Below are 27,745 nucleotides of genomic sequence, written 5' to 3' on the forward strand. Positions count from 1 at the left end.
TTGCACTAACTAAAACGATTTTACTTACCTGTTTACAGGTAATGTCCCAGAGTAGTATCCAGGTATACTACTCTGAGTAAGAAACGTAATCTCAAAAGTAATTTACCTGTAATTTTACTGAAAAGTCCATTAAAGTCTATGTACTGTATTTACAAAGTATTGCATTTCTATGAAACCATACTGTAAGTCAAAACAAAGTGCATATACAATTTCAATTCAAGCTGTTTACAAACTATATTACTACTGTAAAGTATTTACTGCTTACCTGTACCAGGTTTGCTTGGTTCTTGAAAATAAAATAACTAAAAGAATATTTTCATACAAAAACAATTGGTCTGAAGTTCAGTCTGAGAGTGTGAATTGATTTGTTGACTGAGTGTGTACAACAGATGCCTAACACGGTCCTCTGATACTGCCTTACTGCTCGACCACACTACCACAAATAGAGAGTGAGGTGCTATCTAACTTTACCTCTGCCTACCTTTGGGGTTCCACTGGACTCCGTGCACACTATACCTCACTTTGGTATAGTACATACAGAGCCAGTTTCCTACAGACCTTGCTCTTACTTCCAAGTTTTTCCTCACTAAGTAGTAACACAGATGTATGGTCTCTATCCATTTTGCAGTGGTTCTCTTGAAGTCAGGTAACCCTTCTCCCTCACATGTGCACCAAAGCATTTATCTTCCTTTCTAACCGATTTCATCTCTTGTGTGTAGTGCATGACTGCTCCACTTAAATCCAAGGAGCGGATGCTCTTTCAGCCTGCATCTTTGGTTGCTGACGGAATGTTGTGGAATAGCTTGGAAAATATTAAACAACATTTGGGACAAACTGTGTATTGGTTCTCCATCTTCTTGTGTGTTTAAAGACTTTGGTCTTGAATAGTTAGTGCCTGCAGTGCATCACCTCTGTTTGAACATGTTTTCCGATCACAAGGGCAATGTGAGATGCTTTCCATTGGATTTGTGCTCAAAGAGCTCATCAGTTGTGACACAAGTATGGTAAGGTTCCATATTAGAAGCTGAATGGGCCAAGGTGGTGGATTCTTAGTACCTTCCAAAAATCTTTTGATTTTCAGAGTGGCAAAAAGGCCTCTTCCCATTCTGTGCTAGTGTACATCACTATGGCTGATATGTGGACACATAAAGAAGCACATGACAGTTTAGATTTATCACATTCACTATTTGAAAATCAAGCATTCATTTGTTAGTTCCACCGGAATGTCTTAATGTGCACATCCCATAACAAGGCATGTCCATTTCGAAGCATGACACTTTCAAGTGGTTGTCTTTCTTACTTCTTTCATCACCTATATGCACTCTAAATGTAAGTTACCAAATTCTATGTCTTCAGGAGCCAAGTTGCAAGGTGACGGTTGACTGGCTGAGAAAGGAAAACTCTTCTCTACTACATTGTTAGTAGATCAGGCATCCTGGGATGTTTTATTATTCTGCTTTGAGCTATTGCCATTAGGTGTAAGTACCACGCATGACTTGCCAACTGCGGGGCAAAAAGTACCATTGTCATATGTGTTTACCTGCATATTATGATCACAGCTCATATCAGTTGATTGGCAGAAAAGGAGCAAGCGATATAGTCTACACCAAGTTATCAAATGTGCATTCCCCCTGAATTGGCGGCGTGGATAGTCAAGGATGTGAATTTGAGGCATTTTACATTCCCCTTTGTTGCAACAGTTCTATTTCCGGGGTCTCCCATGTCTTGAATATTATGTCTACAACTCCTTGATGCATCACCCATTCATGTGGCGCTCCTTTCCTGATTAACCTGTCACCACCATGCCTATTGGTTTCAGATTGGCACATGCAAATTTCCTTTGCGAATTTCATTCCTCCAACCTCCCTGCCCCCCGATTCTGTTGAGATCGAACAATGCTGTGGTGTATACAGTTTGTAACGGCACCTTTTTCACACTGTCAAGAAGACAGACTAGAATCAGGTGGGCAGCGGCTCTGAGAAAAATGATCACAGCATGTGAATCCAGAGGAATTCTACGCCTTAAAAAGAAGTGTGAAACGTGGAGACTACAGGCCACAAAATAGTTCAAGAGTATATTTGAATGAGGGCATGTAGAAGGAACAGCAATTGTTAATGAGCAATGAAAGAGTCAAGCAACGACAGCCTTCAGCACAGACAGAAGGAAAACAATGCACACCTACCCCCAACTTCAAGCATTTTGTGTACTTTTGTAAAGTTCTGTGGAAATAGGGTTGTGCACAGGAGAAGTAATGTTGACTCTTCTCATTACCCCCAATTTAAATACATAATTTAGCCATGATAATTCTCACAGCTACGATGCCTCAAACAAAACTCCCCATTAACTCCCCCACCAAAAGAAGCAATGGATGAGGCCTAAAGCAACAATATAAACAATTACAAAATTATCTTCAGGAATGAGATAATAAAGTCAGCAACTGAATATCTCTCAAACACAAAAGACCTGGTCCAAACATGAGCCTCCATTAGTCTTCAAATCCTCACTAGAGTGGAGGTCAAAAATGTAACTGCAATCTTTAAGAGGTTTCAGACACAGACACCCGCCCCACATAATGGCTGAACATTATCATCAAACCCCCACAGCCCAACCGACCAGAAGGGCTCAGAAATTACCAGAAATCATTCCAACCCATCAGCTTGGTTTCTGAGAGGGTCTCTCTAAGGTAGACCAAGGTTTTGTATTTCTACATGTATGGTCACAATTTGTGACAGAAGAGATCAGAAACTGAAGACCAGGACCGAAAACTTGCTGCATCAGAATAAAATTATAAAAGAAAGACTTTGAAACAAACATTTTGCAATCTATAGTTCTCCTTTTGCCCTGCATGTCTCCTTTCTGCCCCATAGAAGTTAAAACCAAAGTAACTTTAAGTTGTTTTTCTCTATTCTTCCCCCTTTCTTTTTTCTTTCCTCTTACTTGTATGTTTTTAGATATGTATTCTTGCTTGAGAATCTTGTGTGAAAGACAGTTAAGCCAAAACACTTAATAAACCAAATTTAATCATTGTTACCCACATGCAAAAGTCTGCTGTTGGTCCGTCAGAGGGTACCATTTTCTGCTGGCCTGTGCATGGTAAGGAAAGTCGAGGTGACATGAACTAAGAGTGCTTTGTTAGTAAATGTTAGCTTTTTTTCAACTAGTACTACTTTTCATCTACATTTCTTTCAAAGGTTCTTGAGAAGCAATCTGGCCTTAGTTACGAAAAAAAAATGTAAAAGATTTTTTTTTTTTTTTAAAGACAGCGATTGTGTCACAGATTATTAATTTTAAATGCAGACATTGCTACTGGACCTCTGACAATGGAATACAGAAGTGCTTACTAACTGCCAAGCAAGCACATTCTCTGCTTTCCCCTTGAAAACTCCCACTTCTTGAATTTGCGCCAAGTGGGGTTTCATCCAGCGCATGGCAATGAATCGTTAATTCTTTTAGTAGTAGATGACTTGTAAAGACGGCGATAAAGGTCTGACCTTTGAATTAACCCTGCTGGACTTATCAGTGGGCTTTGAGACGGTCAACCACAATTTGTTGGTCATATTGAGTCCTGTTAGGGCCACAGTGGCCCAATTTGACCGTGGAATCCCTAAGGGCTCCTCTTTATCACCGCATCTCTTCAACATTAATATTAAACCCCTCATTCAAGCTTCGGACATGATGAATTTTAAAGTATATAATTACGCAGATGAACTCCCAGTTACTTTTGAAACTGGATGGTTCCCTTATATTCCAGAGAAATTTCCGTTCTGATATGAGTTTTATCTGGCCCTTGGTGGGCAGTAACTTCCTAAAGCTTAATGCTGTAAATACTGAAATTGTTATTTTGAATAAGAGATCTTCAGTGGATCTAGCTGGAACAAACAATCACCTACAAAGCCTGCTGCATCATCTTCAAGGCTTGCTGGGATAAGGGCCCTCGGTTTTTGCAGACTAGAATCAAAAATGCGTACGATCTAGGAAACTACACTTGTCCTCTTCCAATCTTTTGACTATTCCAAAATACAACAAGAAAAGGATGGGCGGTGCTAGGCTCTCTTTACAAACTCCCACAATATGGAACTTCCTGCTTCTAACAGTACGCCTTCAAGCTATTTCAAATTTAGGAAACAGCTTAAGATGCTGCTGTTCAGGCAAGTCTACTAGACTTTACTCTCTCCTTGTGTGTCTTCGGCTTGGTTTGGATTTCCTACTGTTCCCTAGTGCCAAGAAACCGGTTGGTGGAAGCGTGCTTTACAAATATATTTTAACATAAAATATAAGTCCTCAAAGGACCTGCATGTTGTTATGTGGGACTTCTTAAATGAGACTGCTCACTCACCTTGATGACTTGGTTTTCAGATTTCTCTGGATCTTCTGCAGATTGTACAATCAGTTGGCCAATGTCTTTGTGCAATTTGCCAAGAGTAAGGGCTTCTGAAGATAGGATAAAATATCACACACATTATCATGAGATTCACAAACAAGCTTAGAAAACAATACAGTACCAGCATCATAATTCTAAAACAGGTACAGTTGCAACAAGGCCACCCAATGCAGCTCACCTACAGCGTGACATCATAATTACCCAACCTACATCTCCTTCTGATCCCAATGCATGTAAACTAGGGCTAAGTGTGAAACTAATTTGACTAATCTCAAACGAAGTGATATCCCAATACAAACAACGTAGGCATGCATGCCTTTCCAGAACACCAACACCAAGTCAAGTACTCTAAAGACAAGTTATATCCTCAAACCATCAACCATGATGCCCCAATATATGCCATCCCGGCCTGAGCTGCGACCCAATCCAAGTAATCTGTAGGTGAGTGATATCCCTACACAACCTGCATCTACACAATATCCCAAGTTATTCAACATAATCCCCAGCTGGAAAACATTGCAACTACTGTACGGCCGAGTGATATGCTGGTGCAATCAATATGCCTATGGATGGGAATCACATATATGCAACCCAAATGGGAGTGGTTGCTAAAGTACCTAATCTATCATTGCAAGATATTGCAAAGCAATCAATGTACAGCTACATGAGACCCGGCCTTGCCTGTACTCCAGTGGGAAATAACACACAATGGAGTGATATTCTATTATAAACAAATTTTCCACCATCCGATCCCAATATATGAAACCCGTGCTTTATTTGTGAAAAACAATGGTACTACCACACTGCTAAGTAGGATTCCAATACAACTTATTGGAATTCCATCTGCATTGATTCAAATTAACTCTGGTCTGAATAGCAGCATAATGCAACAAACCAACAATCTCAAGTTACAACACCATAACAAATCTTTCTCTGCACAAAGAGCCAATGCACTCCAAAGACTGTGTATGAACAACAATAAAAACCTTGTAATAACTACATAACTCTACTTCTGTATGGTGCATACATAGACGTTCTTCCCAGAACAGAGCAAGAGACCAATACAACCAATATACAGCCAAGTGATAGCCCAACTGAAACATGCATATTTTTATAGGCCTGAGCCAGGAACATTATTGCACCCATCCCAGCCAAACCCAGAAACACAAAGCAAATTTAGTACATCCAACTTTCATGTGCTGTTGATTCTAGTAAACCCTCTCCCATCTGTGCACAAACTGAATTCAACTAAGTGATATCCCAATAAAGTAATCTCTGCATAACCAAGTGAGATTCCAGCATAAACAATCCACATCCAGTTGATCTTTATTGCAACCAGCCGAGAAAGGGTGTGTGTATAGTGATGAACATGCTCAACTGGTAGCTTTAGGGAACTAGTGGTTCTATGGTATATTTAGCACAGATTTCAGCGTAGCTTTTTAAATTAAGGTTAGAATGGGGCTTTCAAGTTAAACTGGTAAATCAAAAGACATTAAAAAGGGAACAAGTTTCAGCTAAAAAATGAAATAAATTAAGCATTTTATTTAAAATGTTTCCAACATTTCGACTTTTCCTGGGGCTTTGCACATTACGCTTAGCGTTCTTTGATTTCAGGTGTTTTGACTTTAGTCTGCTGAGATGTACACAACAGCTACCAGCCATTATTCCTCTTTGAGAGGTATAGATGTCTGTGGAGGACAGTCTGGTCAGCACGCTAGTTGCCATATTACCCCCAATCACGTTTGGCACAAGGCTGTATTCATGGAGCAAAGCAAACACAAAGAGATGATGGACGGAGTGCTGAAACCTTTCAGACACTCACCCCCAGTCACAGATCTGGCAGTTCGGGCTGGACTATTCCAATGAGGCACAGGGTCAAGACTGATTTGCATATAGCTGGGTCTGAACTGAGGTGGCGAAGTGAGCTAAAGAATAATGATGGATTCAACCCAGATCTGTGACTGGGGGTGAGTGTCTGAAAAGTTTCTGCGCTCCGTCCATCATCTTTGTGTGTGATTGCTGTATTCAAGGAGCAGGCACACGCAGCAGGGGCTTTTCTGTGCATATCTGTGCCCTGACCAGCGCCATCCATGATGCCTATATTTACGCTCCAATTGTTGCCTTTAGCCTGTCACTAAATGGTAAGCTCTCAAAGTCCACTCTCTTGAAAACCTGCTGCACAGGCCATGTACTTTCTTTGTGCTACTACGGAATCAGATTCACAACATCCTTATATGTGCTCTAACACTTCCCCTCTTTATTCCTCTTCCTCTAGCAGAGGGCGACCTTTTGGTAACACAAAGCGACTTAAAGTTAAATTCTGGTACACAACCAACCCATTTACATTGTGCTGTAATAAATGCCTATGCTTGATTAAACAATCAGCCTGAAGTTTACAATCTTTTACTAAATATTCAACAGGGCATTTTATGTGTTACTGAGTCCTGGACTCAGCGTATGCTCCTGATTTGGCTTTTATCTGGTAAAAATGTTTTCAAGTGTTGCTTACCAGTGTTCTCATTTTCCAACTGATCAATTTCCTAGTGCAGAAGCCTTAGGTTTTCCTATTGTTTTCTCTCCTTCTGTATCCATCACTGCCATTCTTAGTTATAGACCTCCCCACATAAATCATAACTTTGGAAACCTATTTGCTAATTTTTTTTAATATCCTTTTTCGTTAAGCCACTCCTACTTTCTGGCTGTTTTTAGGTCGAGGACCGTCCGGTCTGCCGAAGGCAGAACCGGAAGTCGGAGATTTAATGACTTGGAGAAGAGGGGCTTGAACCCGCCCCTCTTCTCCCCTGTTCTCCATTGGCTGGCCTCTTGAATGCTGGCCAGCCATTGGAGAAGAGGTCCGTCACTCCGAACAGGCCCCGTCCTTTTCGGATTCGGGGGCGTGTTTTTTTCAAGAAGTCTAATTATCTCCTCCAGCCAATGGCAGGAGGAGAACACGCCCCCGAATCCGAAAGCTCCGCTGCCTTTCTCCGAGGCATTTCTGCTTCGCCTCGGAGAAAGGCAGTTGTGTCGCTCTCTCTGGTAATTCTCGTCCTGAGTGTTACATCAATTGGAGTAGTCAGACCTACGGCGCTGGAAGGGACTTCGTGCAGCAGGGATCTGTCTGAATGAACACTTCACTTCCCTTGCAGTCTCAGGCGCCCAGCAGGGAAAGGGAGCTGTGAGCAACTCACTACTCTTGGGGCCTTGGTGGAGAAGTGACCGCATTACAACCGAGTGTGCAGAACCGACTGAAAAAAAGACAGTCCTCTGTGGACTAAGCGACCACCTTGCAGCACGCAGTGACCAGCCTGGGATCCTCCGTGACCACCGTGTGATTTCCTTGCACCACACGGGCTTCAGGGCGCCCTACACTTGGTGTGCCCACCCGGGAGCCTTCTTAGCAGAGGTGACTTCCCTGTTCCCTTGCGGGGCAGCAGAGCCGGGCCTCGCCATGCCCCCTCAGGAGCTGAGCCTTCCCATGGACTACCCGCGGACCTTCACCAGCCCAGTCCGCTGCCAGGCCCCGGGAGCCCCCTGGAGAGGCGCCTCAAGTGCGTGTTGCTGGGGGACGGGGCGGTTGGCAAGACGAGGCTGCTGGTCAGCTACACAACCAACGGCTACCCCACCCACTACATCCCCACCGCCTTCGACGACTTTTCAGGTAAGCGGCTGCTCGTGCATTTTTGGGGGTCAATTTGGAGGGAATTCAGGGTCAGATAAAACCAGGAGGGAAATTAGCAGACCAGTGCATCTGTAAGGCCGGGAGGTTTGGGTAAGAGTCAGTCACACTATCGGAAAAGGAACCCAGCCTATAGGTAAGAATATGAAAGTGCGTCATGACAGATGGTGCGCCTGGAAGGCCGTAGAGGAATCAGTCACATTTCCAACGTGTGGTATTTTTAGGAGCTGGAGATTCTGAAACGGCTGTAGACCTGGGAAAGAGTCAGTCGCCGGTCATCGAGAGGCACTGGTTTGCAAGGAACCCTTTTCCCTGTAGATCGGGGTGTGATACGAACAAGGCTCTTCATAAGTGTCATGAAGGTAGCGCAGTGGGTCAATGCACCCGCTCCTACTGTACATTTCCTTTGCCATTTACAAGTAAACATTTCGCTGCGGAGACTGCTTTATACCATAGGGAAATAGTATTTGTGCTGTTGATTTCAGTTGCTGTTGGTTTAACCTGTTGAGCTATGTTTTTTTTCTTCTTTGCTGTGTGCAAAAACTAATTTGTTGAAATGTATCCAATATAACGAGTGGCAACTGTCAACTTGGATTCCCACCAAGGACTACGGACACTTGGGCGAACCGTCACTCCTTGCTCGCGATTGCGCAAGATCAACTCTGCCTTTCGACCTTTCTGCGGTCTCGCAAATGGGTGTCGTTATGTAATGGGGACATCAGTGACATACAGCGCTTTGAAGCACCGGCCATGTGGCAGGAAGCACAATATTAGGCACCATTCTCGGGTCAAGCTGAGATAGCGTGGGGGCGGCGCGGTGGGGTGTCCTTTTTGGGCCGCTCAGATTTGCGGTGCTTGGCCATGTGTCCAACCTTTGACCTCACCCCCCAGGACAGGAAAGAACCTTTCAAACATGTGCCACCCGCCGGCTCTGTGGTTTCCAGTGTTGCAGGGAGGTCATGTCAGCCGAGGGCATTTCCCCCTCCCCTGGCCAGCGCCTTGGGGTGGATTTGCAAAATCTAGCTCCCCAAAGCCACACTGAGCCCCTCACTCCTACCAGCACAGTGTGAACCCACAGGTCTGTGTGTGTGGGGCGATGGAGGCTGTATTCCTCATAAGGCTGTGATTTCTAGCTCATTTCCGCAGAACGAAGCCGTTTTATTGGCCTCATTTAACTCTGTAAAACCTGACACCATCTGCGGGCGCAGCTGCAACGCGTCCTGGTGGGTGAGTTCAAGGCAAGATCACACCACCACCCACCTACCAACCAAGTGAAATGAAGAGAAACTAACGCTCGGCCCTACCAAAAACGCAACTGGAGGGTGGGGGTAAAATTGTGTAATACGTTCTGCAACGAATAATTGGGTGTTTCATACTTTTTAACTGAGAGAGCGGTTGTTCGAGGGTTGGTCTTTTTTATGTTTCAGAAATAGTTCCCCTATACAAAATCAGACCTGTTGTACCAGGCGTGCAGAAATGGAATCGATCCAGGCTGCGCCACTAACACTCTGTGAGCTTGAGCACATTGTCTTCCGGTAATTTCCCAGCCTTCGAGCGCCTCTTTGCCTGCCAATGATACGTGAGCTTACAAAACGAGTGGGGCTCTTAGCACATTATGGGGGAACACTTGAAGCATCCTTAAGTGTTAACCAACACCCCCTTTAATGTGGGGGGCATTGCGGAATCTCTTAAGTAGCGGGAAGTTCAGCGAGGGAAAAGGTCAACAGCTATAATTACCGGTTTCAATTAGGAAAGTATAAACAACTGGCACTATCGGAACAGTTTCACCCCTGCAGGGACGTAGCATCCGTCGGTGCAGTGGCACCGAGAGATAGAGGCCTGAAGGTTAGCGGCCTCTTGGTGCATCCGGGTTCACCAGTTATGCCCAGTTTTACATGCTGGACTTGTTGCTCGAACTCCACGCGTTTTGTAAGCTCACATATCATTGGCAAGCAAAGCGGTGCTCGAAGGCTGGGAAATTACCGGAAGACTCATGTGCGTTAGTGGCACAGCCTGGAAACTCGGGGGCTTATTTACAAGCCCCTTGCGCCGCCGGTGCGTCACTTTAAGAATGGAAAAAAGGGACGTACCGGCGCCGCAAGGGGCTTGTAAACGAGCCACTAGGCCTTGTGCTTCAACAGTGTACGCATCTAAAACACAAGCGAGCGTGTTGCTCTGAACTAGTTGCTTGATAGAGTAAACAACCTTTCCCCTTTTAAGGTACAAAGGTTGATGCAACAATTGTGAGGTAATTGTGGGGCACGAGTGGGCGACTGTTTAGAAAGGGCAAACAAACTGTCCATTGGCCTCTAAATCTAAAAACAAGCATTTACAATGCAATGGTCTCGGCATTGGTAAAGTTAGAGCTATTGGCATTGCTCATGACATTATTTTTGTTTATGTTTTTAAAACATTTAAAGAAACGGCATTGTCAGGAGCAATGCCAATAGCTCTAACTTTAACAACGCCGAGACCGTTGCATTATAGATGCTTGTTAACATTTGGAATGGCAGGCTATTTCACTCAATATGTTTCTGGCCCCACATATGATGCCGGGCACTGCTTGGCTATTATTCTTACCCAGGCTTCAAAAGTCCTTTTGGTGATACAGTCCTTTTGGTGATACACCTATTCTTGGCTTGGACTAATCATTGAATGATCTAGTTAAGATGTTTCCTACCCAAGAGATGTATGTGAGTTAATAATCTTGCTACGCTGCTCATAGGCTCATAGTCTAGACTTCCTGCAGACTTCTTGCAGTGCTGAGTTATTGTAATGCTCCTGCGGAAGGTAGGTGCTCTATATCTTTTTTGCCCACTTCTACAATGAAAGAGGATCCTTAAGGTTTTTTTTGGTTTAGTTGAAAAAAAAAAAAAATTTAGAACAAAAGCACACTTGCCCATAAAAAGACTGCTACTTTTACCATTTGCCTCGAATAGTCTGAGAACACACTTAAGGAAGCCAAGCTCATTTTAGAAGGCTGGAGAGAAGGCTTAATCCCTTTCTAAGAAAATGGATTTAAGGACATATCTATGCTGTTACAAAAAACTTTTATATATGGCGAGGCCCGAACACTATGTAGACAAAATTGGCCACTATCATAATGTGACCAAAGAGATATTAAGGGTGGCTTTTTTTCTCCCGATTGTCTGATGTCCACCCCAATCCTCTCTCAAGCCCTTTGCTGCAATCTTTCTTTATTTGAAATTCATTCGAATCATCTGCTCCATCTCTTATGACAGCTCGCCCGGAGGCACTCTGTACTGTGGCAGCCAACTGAACCTCAACCGCTTGACTTTATTGGGGATTATCCATCCACTTTTTCATCTGGATCCCTCGTTGATCCATGTCTGCCTAGGAGTCTAAGACTGGTCACATTTCATTTGGTCAGCATGCTTCAGGCCAATAAATCCATAGCCACGTCTTTTGTTCTTCAATCTGGTAAAAAGGTTTTAATACTAACACTACTGAAAAAACCTAATGCTGATGCTATGGTTCTAAGAAATTTTAGTCTGATCTCACCGTTACCTTTCCCCATCAAGGTTCTGGAAAGAGCGTTGAGCAAATAGACTTCCTAATCGAATTCCATCTTGGGCGCTATCCAATCTGGTTTCAGGCCTTCTCATAGAACTGAGACTGTACTGATCTTAGTACTTGATGATTTGCGCATGCTGGCAGACCAAGGCAATTCTTCTGTTCTGGTTTAATTATTTTTGCCTATAGTATTCTTATTAACCGTCTTTTAGAAGTTGGCATTAATAATACTAATTATGACAGGATTAAGAACTATCTGTCCAACTGCTCCTCAAGCAATTAATCGCTCTCCTTATCAAAATGATTTCAAGGCTATTCATGGTGTTACTCATGGTTCCTGCCTTTTTTTAAACATTTGTTTGCCCTCTCGCAGATTCATGAGCTATGCTGACGACACAGTCAGTCAGTCAATTACTTTTATTCGATTAATAAAAATCAAAAAAAGACAAACAGATAGTCACATAGGAAACAGGACAAAAGTTCATCAATTGCAATAATGATTATAAATAACATCATCAAGATTAAAAAATATAAAATGAACATATTTCATGCGTTCAGTTCAAAGTTAAAAGAAATAAATATGACACATTAATATATTTTCAGTGTGGAAGAGTCAGATAAAAATAAAAATTAACTCCAGAAAGAGAAACCACCAGCCCTTCACACACTACACATCAAGTCAGATCATGATAGAACTTAGCCGTGCATTAGCACGCTTCTTGTTTATGCGAATGTAGGAAACTTGCTACATGAAATGCAATAGTAATACTTGGTAAAAGTTGCAAGAACAGGAGCGCTGGCCTCACTTGTAAAAAACCAGCCTCCTTTAGAATAGGTAACAGATATTTTTTCCTAATTTGTGCGTAGTGTTCGCAAAACATAATAAAATGTAGTGTGTCCTGGGCAGAGAAATTATCACAATCACATGGGATTGCGTTTTCAGGAGTAGCCCATGTGGGATAAAAACCAAGCACAAAATGTATCAAATTAAAACGAAATTTGATTAGGAGAGACCGATGAAATGGACTAGTTACAAAGGCCAAATAGGGTTCAAGGCCAGGAACAGTTATAAGCGCATAGTTCCTTCTGACTAATGGCTTTTTTAATTCTAAGTCCTCCGTCTCAGCCATAAATAGGGTAACTAATGAGGATTTAATCCCCTTAACATCCTTTTTGTTAATACAGTCGGGGGGAGGTAAATAACTCCGGTCTTCCCGCTATTGCCAGCGTCCGTTTGACGTAGGCCAACCAAGGAATTCTGTGGGCTCTGTTCAGGGCAAGACAATCTTTAAGTATCAGGTGGGTTAAGGAAATTTCCTGGTTAAGCCAAGTTTTTAACCAACAAATAACGGGGGCCGCTTTAATTAGATCTGCAACATACCCCACACCCAGCTCTGAGTGTATCGTAAAGGTGGGTGTGGACTGAGGGACGGACAACAGAGATCTTAAGAACATGTTCTCCACCCTCTGGATAATATCAGTATTAGTATGACCCCAAATGGCAGAACCATAGGTGGCTATGGCCAAAGATTTGGCTTTATATACCTTTAAAATAGCCTCCATGGGGCGAGCTCCCAACCGTTTTGCAAAACCAAGTATAGCTGCGGCCGATCTAGCCACAGAATTGCTTTTTAGTTTTTGTTGCGGGCCCCATGTTCCTTTCTCATCAAAAATAACCCCCAAATAAGTAAAGATGGGCACCCTTTTCACCTCATGGCCTAAGCAAAAAAAAGATTTAGATTTCCTTTTCCTGCTGGCCTGACCGGTAATCATGACCTGGGACTTTTGAATATTAATTTTCAGATCTAAAGAGGTCATGAAATCCCCAAAAGAGGCCAGTAGTTTGTCAAGGGCCACACCTGAACGGGCCAGAAGGACGGCGTTGTCAGCGTATAGGAGTACTGGGATCTTAGTCTCTCCCACACGCGGAACGTCCGCCACTAAATTGGCCAAAGCTGGGTCCAATGCATTTATATATAATGTGAAGAGGAGGGGTGCCAAATTGCACCCCTGCCTGACACCCCTCTCTGACTTAAAGCAGCTGGTACACCTTCCTCCCTGGGTAACTCTCACCGAGGCCAATAAGCCACAGTGCAGGTCCGCCAAGAAGCCGACCAGAGGGGGATCAGCCCCAATGTCCAGTAGGATTCTCCACAGCTTTGACCTATTGACCAGGTCAAAAGCTGAGGAGAGGTCCATAAAAGCCATATACAGGGACCCCTCCTTTGCAATTGTGTATTTAGAGATAACTAGGTGAAGATTTAAACATTGATCCAACGTGCTCCTGTTAGCCCTAAAGCCACACTGGGCATTTGATAGTATACCACTGCCCTCAAGCCACGTGGTCAACCTGCCCAAAATGACTCTGCCTAGGATTTTAACGGCAGAGTCAATTAAAGAAATAGGCCTATAACAGGCCGGGTCACCCCTCTGTCCTTTTTTAAAAATTGGAATGATGATGGACTTAGCCCAGGACTCAGGGATGATCTTATCTCTAGCGGCATTAAAAACATTAGTCAATATTTTGGCCCAAAATTTAGGGGCGGACTTGTATAGGTCTGCAGGGACACCATCTGGGCCCGGCGCCTTGTTTTTAGTTGTCTCGTTGATAGCTTTTTCCACATCCTCCTCCCTAAAGGCCAAGACTGAACCAACCTGATTAAAAGATAACATTACATCTGAGTGCCCATGTAAATGCTGACTATAAATGTTTTCAAAATGAGCTAGCCACAGCTCGTCTGGAATACAACATTCCATAGCCTGGTTCTCACTACCGGAAAAGTATGGGTAATTAATCACTCCCTAGAATTTGGAACTATCCCGCAAGATTTCAACTGACTGTAGGTCATTCCAAGCATATCCCTTAATCTCATTTTTATGAGCTATGATGGCCTGTTTATATTGTTTCCTCAGGGAAGCTATCAATGATCTATTTCTAGGTGTTTCTTTTAATGCCTTTAAGAGGACAGAGTGAGCCCTAGTACAGTTTGTATCAAACCATTTTTTGCCTATTTGACCGCCTGAGTTGGTTTTTACCAAAAGGGCGTTATTTACTTGTAGGCAAATAGTGTTAAAAGCCTCAACTATCCTTGAGTTGGCGTTGGTGTGATCTAGACATATGCCCACCTCCGTTTCAACCTTGGTTAAGACATTTTGTAGGAAAGTGACCGGGGTCACTTTAGCCCATTTCAATCTCCTACCCTGGTCTTTTAAAGAAAGGTCTGTGGCTCCTGAGATTTTTGTATCTTTAAAAACCAATGACCCTCCCGTGACAGCCTCTACTATCACTGGATTATGGTCACTGAAAACAGAGTCTTCTACCCTGTAATTTAAAACCAAAGACAAAATCAAAGAAGATAAGAATATGTAATCGATGACTGATCCTGGATCTTTTCCTTTAAATGTAACATTCCTCTGCCCTTCCAAACAGCAGCCAGATTCGGAGAGGTTTGAGGAGGCCAAAAGGCTCTCCAGAGCCTCGCCTTGTTTAGTATGTTCAAAGTGTGTGGGTGATGAAAAAGGAAGTCCCCCATCATCCTCCACAATACACTCCAGACTGCATGGGTGGATGTTGAAGTCACCCATAAGGATGACCTCGGGACTATTATGTGACGCTCTGAATTTATCCAAAACCTCCCCTAGGGATTCTAGATGCTGAATTGGACTGACACTATCTGATGAATTATAAAAATTAATAAGTAGCAAGGTAGGAGAATTAGCAACCGCTAGTTCTACGACTAGACAGTTTTGAGAGCCTGAATCTATCGGAGTTACAGATCCTATCAAATTCAAAGAGACTAAGAGTGCAAGGCCCCCCCTTGCCCTGCCCGCTAAACTAGGTGTAGCTGGGATATAAAAATGGGCATAACCGTCCAGTGAAAAACTATTCGATGTATCCCAGGTTTCTTGTAATGCTATAATATCATGAGATATAACATAACTAACCCATATCTCATCCTGACTTTTAGATCTGATACCCGCGATATTCCAACTTAAAATTTTACATGTAGTCTTCGTACATGGCTTATGCGCGGTTATATCTACCTCTCCTCCACTCTTAGACCCACCTATAGGGGTATTTGGTATGGGAGACGTAATAGAAAACGGCCCCACGGGGGCCGGTCAGGCTAAAGCTACAGGGAAACATAAGTTGTTGATATGATCAGGAGAATGAATGGCGGGTACTGGGTTAATTCCCCGTCTTGCCTGATCTTAACTAGTTCTAACAGATGTTAGGGTTAAAATTATAAAAATGCCTCAAATCGTGTACCCTAATTTCCGACCGTTCACATACAGATGAATTATCACAAATAAAACGCACTACACGTCTATCTTCAAAATTAATAATAATAGAGTCCCCTGGAACATCTTTGGGTCTAGGGCCCACCCAACTAACTCTTCTGGCAAAAAGAATCTTCCCGTCCATATAATTCGGGATCGGTCTATTCTTATTTAGCCAGAATATAACTTTGTTTTTGAGTTGTTGGTAGGATTCCAATATACCATCTTTTAGTTCAGGGACACCGGTCAGAACAGCAACATAAGGAGTGGAGTCCGGAGGAAGATGAATATGAGCCCTGGGGAATTTGTTGGTTCTATCCCCAGACTCCGTAATTACTCCTTTATACACACCCTTACTTACATTATTAATACTAGAAAAACCCTTTAGGTTAACCCTTTCTTGATCGACACCTTGATTGGTGACATTATCTTTAACCGGAATCTTGGGGGGGGGGCAACCTTAGAGTTAACCTTAGATGATGCGTCAAGGTCAGAAAGAGAGGGTGGCAGGACAGGGAGAGTAGAATTAACCCTGATGGGATTGTCGCTGTCCTTAGCAGCTAGCTTGATAACATTTTTCAATGAACAGAAGTTATCTAAATTAGTTTGCTCAAGCCGTTCAACCTTTTCATTAATCACTTTTATCCTTTCTAAGAGTGGCAATAATAGGGAACGCACCATTTGCTCTATCTGGGGGATCAGGTCACTGTTTTGGGGCTGGTCAGATGGCCTGTTGATAGTCTCGCCCAGGGATGAGTTATCAACAGCCTGAGCCTCACCCATCACAGTTGATGAGTTTTTCCATAGTGTTGGGAAGCTTCGCCTGTCACCCTCCCTGGGTCAGCCCATCTCTTTTTCTCTTAAGATTAGAAGATTTTACAGCTTTTCTACTGGCCCTTGTCTGGGGGTAGGTTGAAGCAGGTTTGGAAACATTAGGAGTACTACCTGTTGTGAAGGCAGCCTCACCCGGGACATCCAGCAAGTCACCACGAACCAGTGATGTAATAGTACTCTCCCCAGTATTCCCCCGCTGAACTGAGTCACCTGTATCCTGCCCTGCTGAACTCTTAGGGGATTTCGCTAATGCAACAGTTCCCCCCGAGAAGAGCGTCTAGCTTGAATTAGCTCTGAAGATAGACGACGCTCAGTGATGGCTAATTCATGTTCTAATACTGAAACTGCTCTGGTAATAAAGTGGTCAAGGGTACCAGACACAGACCCACCCCCACCACTGCGCTTCCCTTTGCCCGCCATCATATACTGGAAACACACAAATAACAATATATACTCAGGGCAGTGTCAGCAGTACAGGGGAACACAGATACACGTATAGCTTGGTAGAGGACCGCTAAATTAAAACAAATTAGTGACCACACTGGGCTCAACAGCGAGTGCAATAAGCACTAGGCTACTGTCCAACCAACTTAACAGCACACTTATACCTTGTGCGCAGGAGCTCCAAAACGACGTTAGAGGGGTGGTCCAGTCCAGTCAGGGACGGGCAAGGACGGGCCCGCCCTTGGCCCGGGCGCTGCCCGCGCACGTCCCGCGCTGCGGGGGCACCTGGGGGCCTTTGAGGCGTTCCGGCGCTCCCAGACGCCGTCACCCGCAAGCGCGGTGGCTGGGAATGCTGGGGGATGTAGTCCTCAAAGTTAGCGTTGGCCGTTCCCCTCACGGCAGAAAAATACACTAATGTGGACCGGGTGATTCCTCTTGTAACAGCTGATCGTCTCTCAGCAAGCGAGCATCCCAAATGACCGTCCGCCGGGCACCAGTGTTCAAAGAAGCGCGTCCCGCGCTGCGGGGGCACCTGGGGGCCTTTGAGGCGTTCCGGCGCTCCCAGACGCCGTCACCCGCAAGCGCGGTGGCTGAGAATGCTGGGGGATGTAGTCCTCGATGTTCGCGTTGGCCGTTCCCCTCACGGCGGAAAAATACACTAATGTGGACCGGGTAATTCCTCTGGTAACAGCTGATCGTCTCTCAGCAAGCAAGCGTCCCAAATGACCGACCACCGGGCACCAGGGTTCAAAGAAGCGTGTCCCGCGCTGCGGGGGCACCTGGGGGCCTTTGAGGCGTTCCGGTGCTCCCAGACGCCGTCACCCGCAAGCCGACACAAAAATTGTTGTCCCTTTTGAGAACCAGGTGCAGAATGACAATATTGCCTTCCAGGACTGCATGGTTGCGGAGGTTCACTGGATGAGGAAGAACTGCCTGGATCAGAATACTGACAAAACTAAAATCATCATCTTCTTATGGCAAAAACAGTCCTGAAACTCTTCCGGCTAGTCTTTGGCCTCCTCACCTTGCCCCCCCCTCTCATGCCTGCTTTGGTGGTAAGAAACTGCCAGTTTCTTTCATTGTGACCTCTCCTTGACTCTGCAGCTTAATAAGCTATCATCTTGTGACATGGTGTGGCTAGCAAGCCAAAATGCCGGACGCCAGCCAATAGAGCTCCGTCTATAATCCCCCGGTTATCCTGTGCAATCTTCACACGTGAATCGAGAAGGAGTGCTGGGAAACAACTACAGTTACTGACTGTGACCCAAGGAGCCTGCGAGAGCGAGGATCGCTGGCGGAATGGACGCCCGAGGCCTCCGTACCAAGCGTGCGAGCAAGAGATGCATAGTTGAGAGGAGCGACTGCGGCTGTGTGGGATCCTGGATGAGTGGCTAGCAGGCTGGGGATCGACATGGATGTACCGTGCTGCTAGACACCCCCCCCCCCTTTCCATCCCCCCGTACTGGCTGCTGAAGAGACCCGGCGGGCGACCGCCGCCTGCACCCCTGCAGGAAACGCACACATGAGAAGGCCTGGAGCTCAACAACCTGGGCTCCGGACGAGACGGAGAGCTCCAGAGGGTGGTGTGCAGCCATCATCAGGCGAGGAGCCGTGCGGGGGGAGGGAACCTGCCCCCCGATGCAGACGGAGACAGCATAACGACAAATCTTGCAGTGGAGTGGAAGGTGGGAAGGGGAAGCGATCCTCGCACATCGAAAGGGAACCCAGCACCGGCGTCGCAGGTCCTGCCTGCAGAGATCCCGCAGAGCATACGGCACGGGGCCCGGTGAGAAGAATATGAGGACGGAGCCAAGCCCGCCAGAACACAAGGCTGCGGGGGCACGGAGTGGCGAGGCCGCAATCCAGGTGAAGTAACTGCAGTGGCAGCAGAGAAAAAGATTGACATGGACCTCGTGGAGGAATGTGCTGCGCTGGTGCTACAGAGGGGCCCATGAAGCAGGTCAGTGGAGCGCCCAAGTGACATGAGTGAAGGGGGGCGTTGGAAAAGTGGAGCAACCTCCGCAGTCTGTAGCCCCACCTGCAATGCGGTTTCGTGAGTCCGGTGGTCGGATCGGACCCGGGTCACAGTGACCGTAAGAGTGACGCCCTGAGGCACCGGAGGCATAAGTCAGACGCAGACAATCCCTCATATCGGGTTCTCTAACAAGGAGGGCTGCATCCACATGAAGAGATCGGTGCATAGCAGGAACGACCCCTGAGAGAAGTGTTGGGTTGCACTTCGTGGGCCCGACTGGTGTTGCGCCCCCCTGGGGTGGCTCTGACCTTGCTGCGCCCGGACTGAGCCTCACGCGAACTGGTGGTCTTCAGCGACCCAATGCCCAAGATCTGACATTAAGAGGTGCTATTGTATTGGGCACAGCCATCAACCCTCCTGAAGATTCCCTGATCAATTCGTGGGGCCACGACGCAAGACGTGCGCATACCTCCCGCACTCAACCGAATCCGGCAGGACCATTGACAGTCATTCGTCGAGGCCTGACCAGACCTTGTGGCCGTGCCAGCACGCAACACGTGGCTTGTGAGGCCACTAGACACTTACAGTGAATACTTTCAGCACAGCAGTTAGTATGGGCCAATTAAGCATTAACACACACCAGACCAACGCACGCACCAGCAGCTCAGAGCGCATGGAGGGAGACAATGCCGGAGAAATGCCGCGCACAGCACTCTACTAAACTGGACTTGGTACTAGAAGCAGCTGAAAAGATCGAGGCGCCCTGGATCAGACGAGAACCTCACTGGAGTCTAAAATTGAGAACCTCACTGGAGTCTAAAATTGATAAAGTCACCTCTGACTTTATCCTGCTACGCGCGGAACACCATAAACTGGCGTAAAAGGTTCATTTGGAAGGTCGGGGGCGCTAGAGGGCGCGCAACCAAGATGGCCGCACAAATGTGAGGCTCTGGCGGCCCGGTGCCTTATTTAACATTTATCCTGCACAAGAAGTTATCCGATTACCTGGAGACTCATGCCATCGTTGGGTCTTGTCTGCAGACTCGCTGCGACTTGTGGAGCTGGGGGGTGGATGGTGCCCCAGCGCGGACCCCGTGAGCTTCCACCCGTGCGAGCGGACGAAGAGCTGTGGAACTCCAGAGCGGCCTCGCCTGCAACGCGAGGCCGCGGCTGCCCACGAGGAGACTAGGCCGGCGTCAGGGAAAACTGCAGGCGACGAGTGGAGGCGGACCTGGGACGAGTCCCTTTCACCGGCCGTGGCATCGGCGGGTGAGGAATCGGCCCGCGACTCGGTGGAGTCGGACAGGTGGGCGGAGTGATTGCCGGTGGTGCTGGGAGAAGACGGAGCCCGGAGGCCTGCCGGGATTTGGCCGCGGGCCGACGTCGAGTGGGCGCTGCCTGCGTCTGTGGCTCGCGCCGGTGGCAGCGGTAGCAGGACACTAGCAACGGTGAGAGGCCTGGGGGGGGACGTTGCCCCCACCGTATGAGGAGCCACGTACAGGCGGTGAGTGGGAGCGTTAGGGACATCCTGTAAAAGCAGTGGAGTGGCGGTGGAAGTTGCGGCGCCCCCCTCATTCACCTTTGAGCCTGCTGGGCCTGAAACCAGGGAAGTGGAACACGGCGGGCGGGACAGAGGGGCCCGCTTTATACCGAGGCGCGGCGTGTGTGCTGCTTCAGCACTGGACTTTGGGGATTTCTCCCAGGAGGCCCTCTGTGTTCAGCTGAACTGCTGGGCATTGCCTGGCTGTAGGGGCCTTTGTCCGGGACGCCGCAGGGAACAAGGATTGTCCGGTGGGGGAGGAGATGGCGGATGCTCCACTGGCCACACTAGTGTCCGAGTGACCGAAGGAGGAGGCTGAAGGTGAAGCCCGGGGGAGGCGGAGTGCCCGGAGGCCTGAGTCCATCCCTGGTACTGAGAGTTGCGCACAAAGTAATTGGAAGCTTGCATCTGTGGACCGGGTGGTGTGAGGGAAGTGGAGGTGAGGACCCCGGGGTGTGACGGGCTGTCTTCCACTGGGCTTGGCAGACAGAGGTTGGCACGCAGTAGAAGCTAAGCGCCCCTCGCGGACATGGGCAAATCAGACAACAAGCAGCCCAAGTTGAATTTCGAGGCGGCGAAGAAACCCCCACGGATGTTGCCAGATGACCGTAGCGCCAACGGGGGAGAGGTGGCCCAGGGGGGGGCTGCGGCCTCGAATTCGGATGTGCAAAGTATATTGCAGGAGATGCGGCAGGGATTCGCCACCATTGTTGACAAGGTGAACAGGATGTCAACTCGGATGGAAGCCATAGCACACACATTGGAGGGGCATGATAACCGGTTAAAGGAAGTGGAGCGGCGGATCTCCGATGCAGAGGACACAACGGTCAGCCAAACGACGCAGCTGGCCCAAATGGACAAGCTTCTCAAAATCATTGCTGCAAAAAATGAGGACTTGGAAGCGCGCAGTAGGCGCAACAATATTCGCGTAATGGGTATTCCCGAATCCACCAATATAGGGAAAATGGAGGAGTATGTAGAGAAAATGTTGCTCTTTGCTATTGGAGCGGAGTCCTTTTCCAGTCAGTTCATTGTGGAGCGCCATCATCGAGCCCTGGGACCTCGCCCCCCGCCCGGCAGCGTACCGAGACACATCATAGCACGCCTACTGAACTACAGAGACAGAGATGTAGCGCTAAGGGCAGCAAGAAACAAGCAGCCGTTATCTTTTGAAGGGAATACATTTACCATCTTCCCGGATTTTACGCCGTTGGTTCAGGAGGAGCGACGCAAGTTTATGGCGGTGAAGGCCAAATTGCGAAGTGCACAGATCGATTATGCGTTACTCTATCCATCTCGGCTCCGAGTAACTCACCAAGGGAAACAACAGTTTTTTTACTAGCAGCAGGTGGAGGACTTCCTTAAGCGACTCAAACGAGGAAATCGTGTGGAGGGAAGTGGGGAGCCGCAACAGCGCTCCGCACAATCTGGAGCGGAAGAGGCATAAGGAGGTCAGCAGTCTCTGGGACATATCTGTATCCCGCGCGGAAAGCGACATGTAAGCTGCACTGGGGTGTAACATCTCCGGCAGAGACATGAACATACTTTTTCCCTGCTCTTAGGGCGGGGCTGATCTTTCTTGAGCACTATTAAAGATGCACTGGGCACCCCCCCCCCCTCCTGCTTGAGCCTGGAATGGGAGCCAGCGAGGGGCTCGGTGGGGGGGGAGGTACTTGTGCTGCCCTCTGGCAACGTCCCCCTGAGGGTGTGCCCCGGGGAATGTTCATTGCAGGATGCATGTGGGGATGTATGGGTTGTTTGTTGGTGTGTGGAGGATTTGGGGAGGGGTGGGAGGGTGTTGATTACTGGCAGGTTGGGGTTGCTTCAGTGGGAGGGGGAGGGTAGCGGTTGGTTCTGGTGGGCTATTCGAATGTTGATCTTCATGTATGGCTTTCATCTGGAGAGCTTCGAGATTTTATTTGATGTTTTGGAATGTGGGCATGTAATACGATCTCAGGGATTGCGGGCTTATATGGAACAGAGCATGGCTGACTTTGTAATGATTCCGGTCCCGGTTGGTAACAAATGTCTTGATACATGACAGATAGTGGTCTTGGAGGATTAAATGTCATCACATGGAATATCAGAGGCATGGGGGACCCCAGGAAGAAGAGACAAATATTAGCATACTTAGACAGACACGGGGTGCACATTGCCATGCTGCAGGAGACGCATCTCGCTCCCCAGCGCCCATGCAACTTTGCGAGTAGGTGGGCGGAGCATAGGATTTTCTCCTCCTATTCCACGTATGCAAGAGGGGCGGCAAATCTTATTAAAAGACAAGTGCCGTTTCAGTTGGCCGGAGTTTTTTGTGACCCACAGGGACTATACTGTCTGGCATGGGGGCGTTTGGGCACGGCTTCGGTCACACTAGCCTGTTGTTATGGTCCCAATGTGGATGCCCCTGACTTCTTTATTACACTATGGGCAAAGATATATGACATAGGCTCCAGTCACATAATATGGGGTGGGGACTTTAATGTAGCGTATGATCCCAGTCTGGATAGATCACATCCTTTAGCACACCATTACACTAGGGCGCGGGCTGTTATTCAAGACACCATTGAAGCTTATCAATTAGTTGATGCCTGGCGACACACCCATCCGCATGGCAGGGAGGGGACACACTACGCGACACAGGCCGCGTCCTGGGCGCGACTGGACTATTGGCTAGTATCTAGGGGGGTGGCTTCAGCAATAGTACAGGTCCAACATATGGCCCGTAACTACTCGGATCATGCCCCTGTCAAGCTCACATTAGCCTCGTCGGCATTTTGCGTACCATACGGGGCTTGGCTCATGCACGCTTCCATATTGTTAGATGCTGTGTTCCAGGCTGAGCTGCGGGATGAGATAAAGGAGTTGTTTGTTCATAACAAGGACTCCATGGACAGCGTGGAGACTATATGGGAGGCATTCAAGGCCACACTCCGCGGTTTCTGTATCACGAAGGGAGCCGGGGTGTTGAGCCAAGCAGTGACGCCCAGCTCAGGTTTCGAGAAACGCTCTCGGAATATATGGACACGGCGCAGAGGGAGACTCGGTTCCGGGGGAAATATTGGGTGGTGCGCTGTTACGGAGAGGGGGACAGACCCGGCAGGGCCTTGGCGCAGATGGTGGGAAAGTCCTGATACTCTGGCTACGTTATGGAGCTTGAGGATATAGACGGTACGACCTACTGGGACTCAGACCAAATCAGGGAGACTTTTACGCAGCATTATCAAAAATTGTATACCACCAGTGGGAGGGATGACTTGGATTTGGAGAGCTTTCTGGGGGATGTGGCGCTTGGCTGGCTGAGTAATAGACAGCGTGAATTTCTGTGTGCACCGTTTGAGCTGGATGAGGTCAAGGACGCTATCATGAGAATGCAATCTGGGAAAGCCGCGGAATCGGATGGCTCTCCGAATTTTACAAAACATATATAGACCTAATGGCCCCTATACTTCGAGGGGTATACGAGGAATCCCTCGAGGTGGGCAGTTTACCCGCATCTATGAGGGAGGCCATTATCGTCTCTCTTCTGAAGCCTGGGAAGCCACCCCAACATTGCGACTCATCTAGGCCGCTTTCTCTCCTCAACTGCGATGCCAAAATTCTGGCTAAACTTATCGCTGCACGTCTAAGTCTGCTTATGGAGAATTTGATCCTCCCAGATCAGTCTGGTTTTGTGCCCGGAAGAGCCACCTCACACAATCTGAGAACGCTCTTTGCCATCTTAAATAATGTGTCGCCTGAATTGCCTTTAGCTGCAGTATTTTTAGACGCCACTAAGGCATTTGATTCCATCGAATGGGATTATATGTTTGGAGTTATGTTGCGGATGGGCTTTCCACCTCTTTTTTTATCCTGGATAAAGTTGCAGTACAATAGGCCAGTGGCCAGGGCACTTATCAATGGGCGCGCATCCCCTGCCTTTCATATTACTAGGGGCACCCGACAGGGGTGCCCCCTATCACCTTTACTGTTCGGGTTGGCAGTGGAGCCACTAGCAGCAAAACTGAGACAGCACCACAATGACAGGGCTCTGCGGTGAAATATGCGGCAGATTCTCATATCATTGTACGCAGATGATATTACGCTATACATACGTGACCCGCAGCAAAACTTGAATCCGGTACTGAGGGAACATTCGGGGTGCTCTCGGGAATACAGATCATAATGGGCGTGTTCGGACTCTTGAGCATATATTTCAGGGTATACAACAGACGCCACTAGATGTCTTCCTACACATACAACTGCGCCTTGGGATACGATCTGTGGTTCCGGAATTCCCGTCGGAACCACAGGCAACAGCCCCACTCCACTCAATGCTGAAAACCGCCTCAAATAAGCGCCTGGTCTCCCAGATATATAGGACGGTGCATGAGCAGAGGGTACTACCAGACACGCCCTCCCGGGGGCGCTGGAACGAGGAACTGCAAGTAGTTTTGACGGATGAGCAATGGGAATATTGCTGCTTGCAAACGGAGAGGGTTTCAGCCAGTAGTAGGCTCCGCATTGTCCACTATAAGTTTCTCCATAGATTATACTACACTCCAGTCAAGATGCATAGATTTAAGTTGCGGGACTCGGATATGTGTGATAGATGGGTGGACTTTCTCCATCTAGCGTGGGAATGCCCTGAAGTACGTGAGTACTGGAGGGAAGTTTTTGCTGCATTGGCGCTGATGACGAACACACGCATTGACCCTACGCCATTGATGGCACTACTTGGCTACGTTAAGCCTATACAAGCGGTGCACCGTAAGTATGTTGCCCTTGCCCTGCTTACGGCCAAACGAAGGGTGGCTTGTCGCTGGGGTAGGGGGCGGGCACCCAAGTTTAAGACATGGATTGCGGACCTGGTGACCTGTCAGGAAAGATTGGCCACATATGCCGAGATGCTGCCCAGAGCCTCAAGACCTAGGGAGATATGGGCCCCCCTGCTACATATTGTCAGACGCGGAAGGTTCTTCCTAAGATTCTACTTGCACTGTAGGTAGGGGCGCATAAGATATCTTGGGGGGATTCACCCCCACAACCACAATGTTGCCTCACGAGTGAGCGTCCGGTTACGGGGGGCGTGAGCCCGCACCTAGGGATATGTATGGAATTGGGAGAACTGACACAGAGGAGCGAAATACGGGGGAGAGGGGAGATATGGGCCTAGTATGCCCATGCTTGCGTGGGGAGGTCACTGGAGGGAGATCCCATGGGGTGATTACTGGCACAACTTGCATCACACGCATACAGATTATTGAACCACATGCAGACCGCCATGCCTGCAAGAGCGGATAGAGATGGCTAGCATGATGAGAGGGAGAGGCGTCCATGGGGGTGGGGGGGATGCGCACAGCCTGGTATGTCGCTCCTAGAATGTGATGATGTAGTATATATTCCATGATGGTCCACTGCTATTACGATTGATGAATCTCCCATGATACTGGCATATTGTATTGTGCTCACATTACTGTTTGGAATAAAACTGTTTGCTTTGAAAAACAATAAAAAGAATTAAAAAAAAAAAAAGAAAAAGGTTCATTTGGAAGGTCAATCTCTAACGGAGCTGTAGCCCATTACACAAAGCCACGCGTTGGCCCTACAAGATCTACTGGACCGTATGCATGCACTGGAAGACAGAATAGAGGACGCGGACGGACGCTCCTGTCGCAACACTGCCCGGGTGGTGGGCCTCCCGGAAGGAGAGGAGGGGAGAAATCCAGAGGAATACGTTGAGGGCTGGCTCAGAGATCTCCTGCCAGCCAGAGTACTGTCGCCACACTTAGTGGTTGAGAGGGCGCACCGGGTACCAACTCATAAGTCTCCCCCAGGTGCCCGCCCATGCCCATTTCTCTTCAAACTGCTCAACTATAGAGACAGATGTGGCATTACGTGAAAACCGCAATCTTGCAGATATCAAAATCCGTGGTAATTCGGTTATGGTTTTCCAGACTACACGGCACAGGTGCAACGACGTAGGAGCACTTATACTGCAGTGAAGCATCAACTCCACTATCTAGAGCTCAGCTACTCACTGCTATTCCCAGCTAGACAGAGTTGTCGCTAAAGGTGTGGTCCACTTCTGTGACTCGCCCACTGAGGTCTGGGACTAGTTAGAGGAGTCGGGATGTGGACAGGGCCCAGACCACATACAAAGGGCACCTGGCAGATGGGGTCGTTGTCGTGGCAGACGTGGAGGTGCCGAGAGTGCGACCTTGGTTTCCGCAGCTCCTGGCAGAAGAGAATGGAGAGGCAGCATACAAGTAGCTGCGACGATTGGGGCTACGGTGCATCGTAGAGACCAAGACCGGAGTTATTTTGGGTCAACGATCGCCAGTGGTGCGGCGTCTCCCAGGCTTGATGAGCTGCATGATCCGCAACTGCCAGGTATCACACCACAGACGGCTTGTAAGAAATGGGATTTCTGGCTGGCTAAGGCGTGCGCCAAAGCCAGGCAGAAAACACCACTCTAGTCAGGGCAAGGAAGTTACATGCCAAACATAACCCCTGCTCACCCCCTTGGTAGCTTGGCACGAGCAGTCAGGCTTATCCCGGAGGCAATGTGTAAAGCATTTGCGCATGGACCCAGCAACAACATCCCAGGCCCACCACAAAAGAAACTCCACACAAGGTTATATATAAAAATAGCCTTTGTTTTATCATAACACAATAGAATGGTAATCACACAATATACACGGTGCCAACTGACACTGGTCAATATTTACAAGGGATTATGTACACATGACAGGGCCACATGGACCACTGTCAGAACCATCACAAAGTGAACTTGGTAAATGTAGAATTTAGCATAAACATAGAACACAACCGGTACTACTGTTAATCACTGCACCAGCCTGTGACATAAACAACATTATGCACAGTATCACATTAGGCGCCAAACGCATTGTACGCCAACCTCATCAGTATAACCACATTATACAATTCTCTCACAAGTCTAAACGCATTAGACCCTAACCTCCTAAGTATAACTACATTAGGGGCATAAATCACACAGTGGAACATCATCTTACTAGCATAAACCATGAAATGCAGAACAACCTCATAATCATAAAGCACACTTAGAGGTATTACACAGGT

At 47.5% G+C, this 27,745-nt stretch overlaps 1 protein-coding gene across 1 annotated transcript in view; it reads right to left on the reverse strand.

The window, feature by feature from the left end:
- DENND10 (DENN domain containing 10) overlaps positions 1-27,745 on the reverse strand; it is a 192,989-nt gene that overhangs the window by 35,293 nt on the left and 129,951 nt on the right. The window contains exon 8 of the mRNA XM_085602954.1: positions 4,337-4,431. Coding sequence (XP_085459080.1) covers positions 4,337-4,431 — 95 coding nt within the window. The remainder of the gene's footprint in view (positions 1-4,336; positions 4,432-27,745) is intronic.

The sequence above is a fragment of the Triturus cristatus genome, chromosome 1_2 (genome assembly GCF_964204655.1).
Source record: "Triturus cristatus chromosome 1_2, aTriCri1.1, whole genome shotgun sequence".
NCBI classification, from domain to species: Eukaryota; Metazoa; Chordata; class Amphibia; order Caudata; family Salamandridae; genus Triturus; species Triturus cristatus.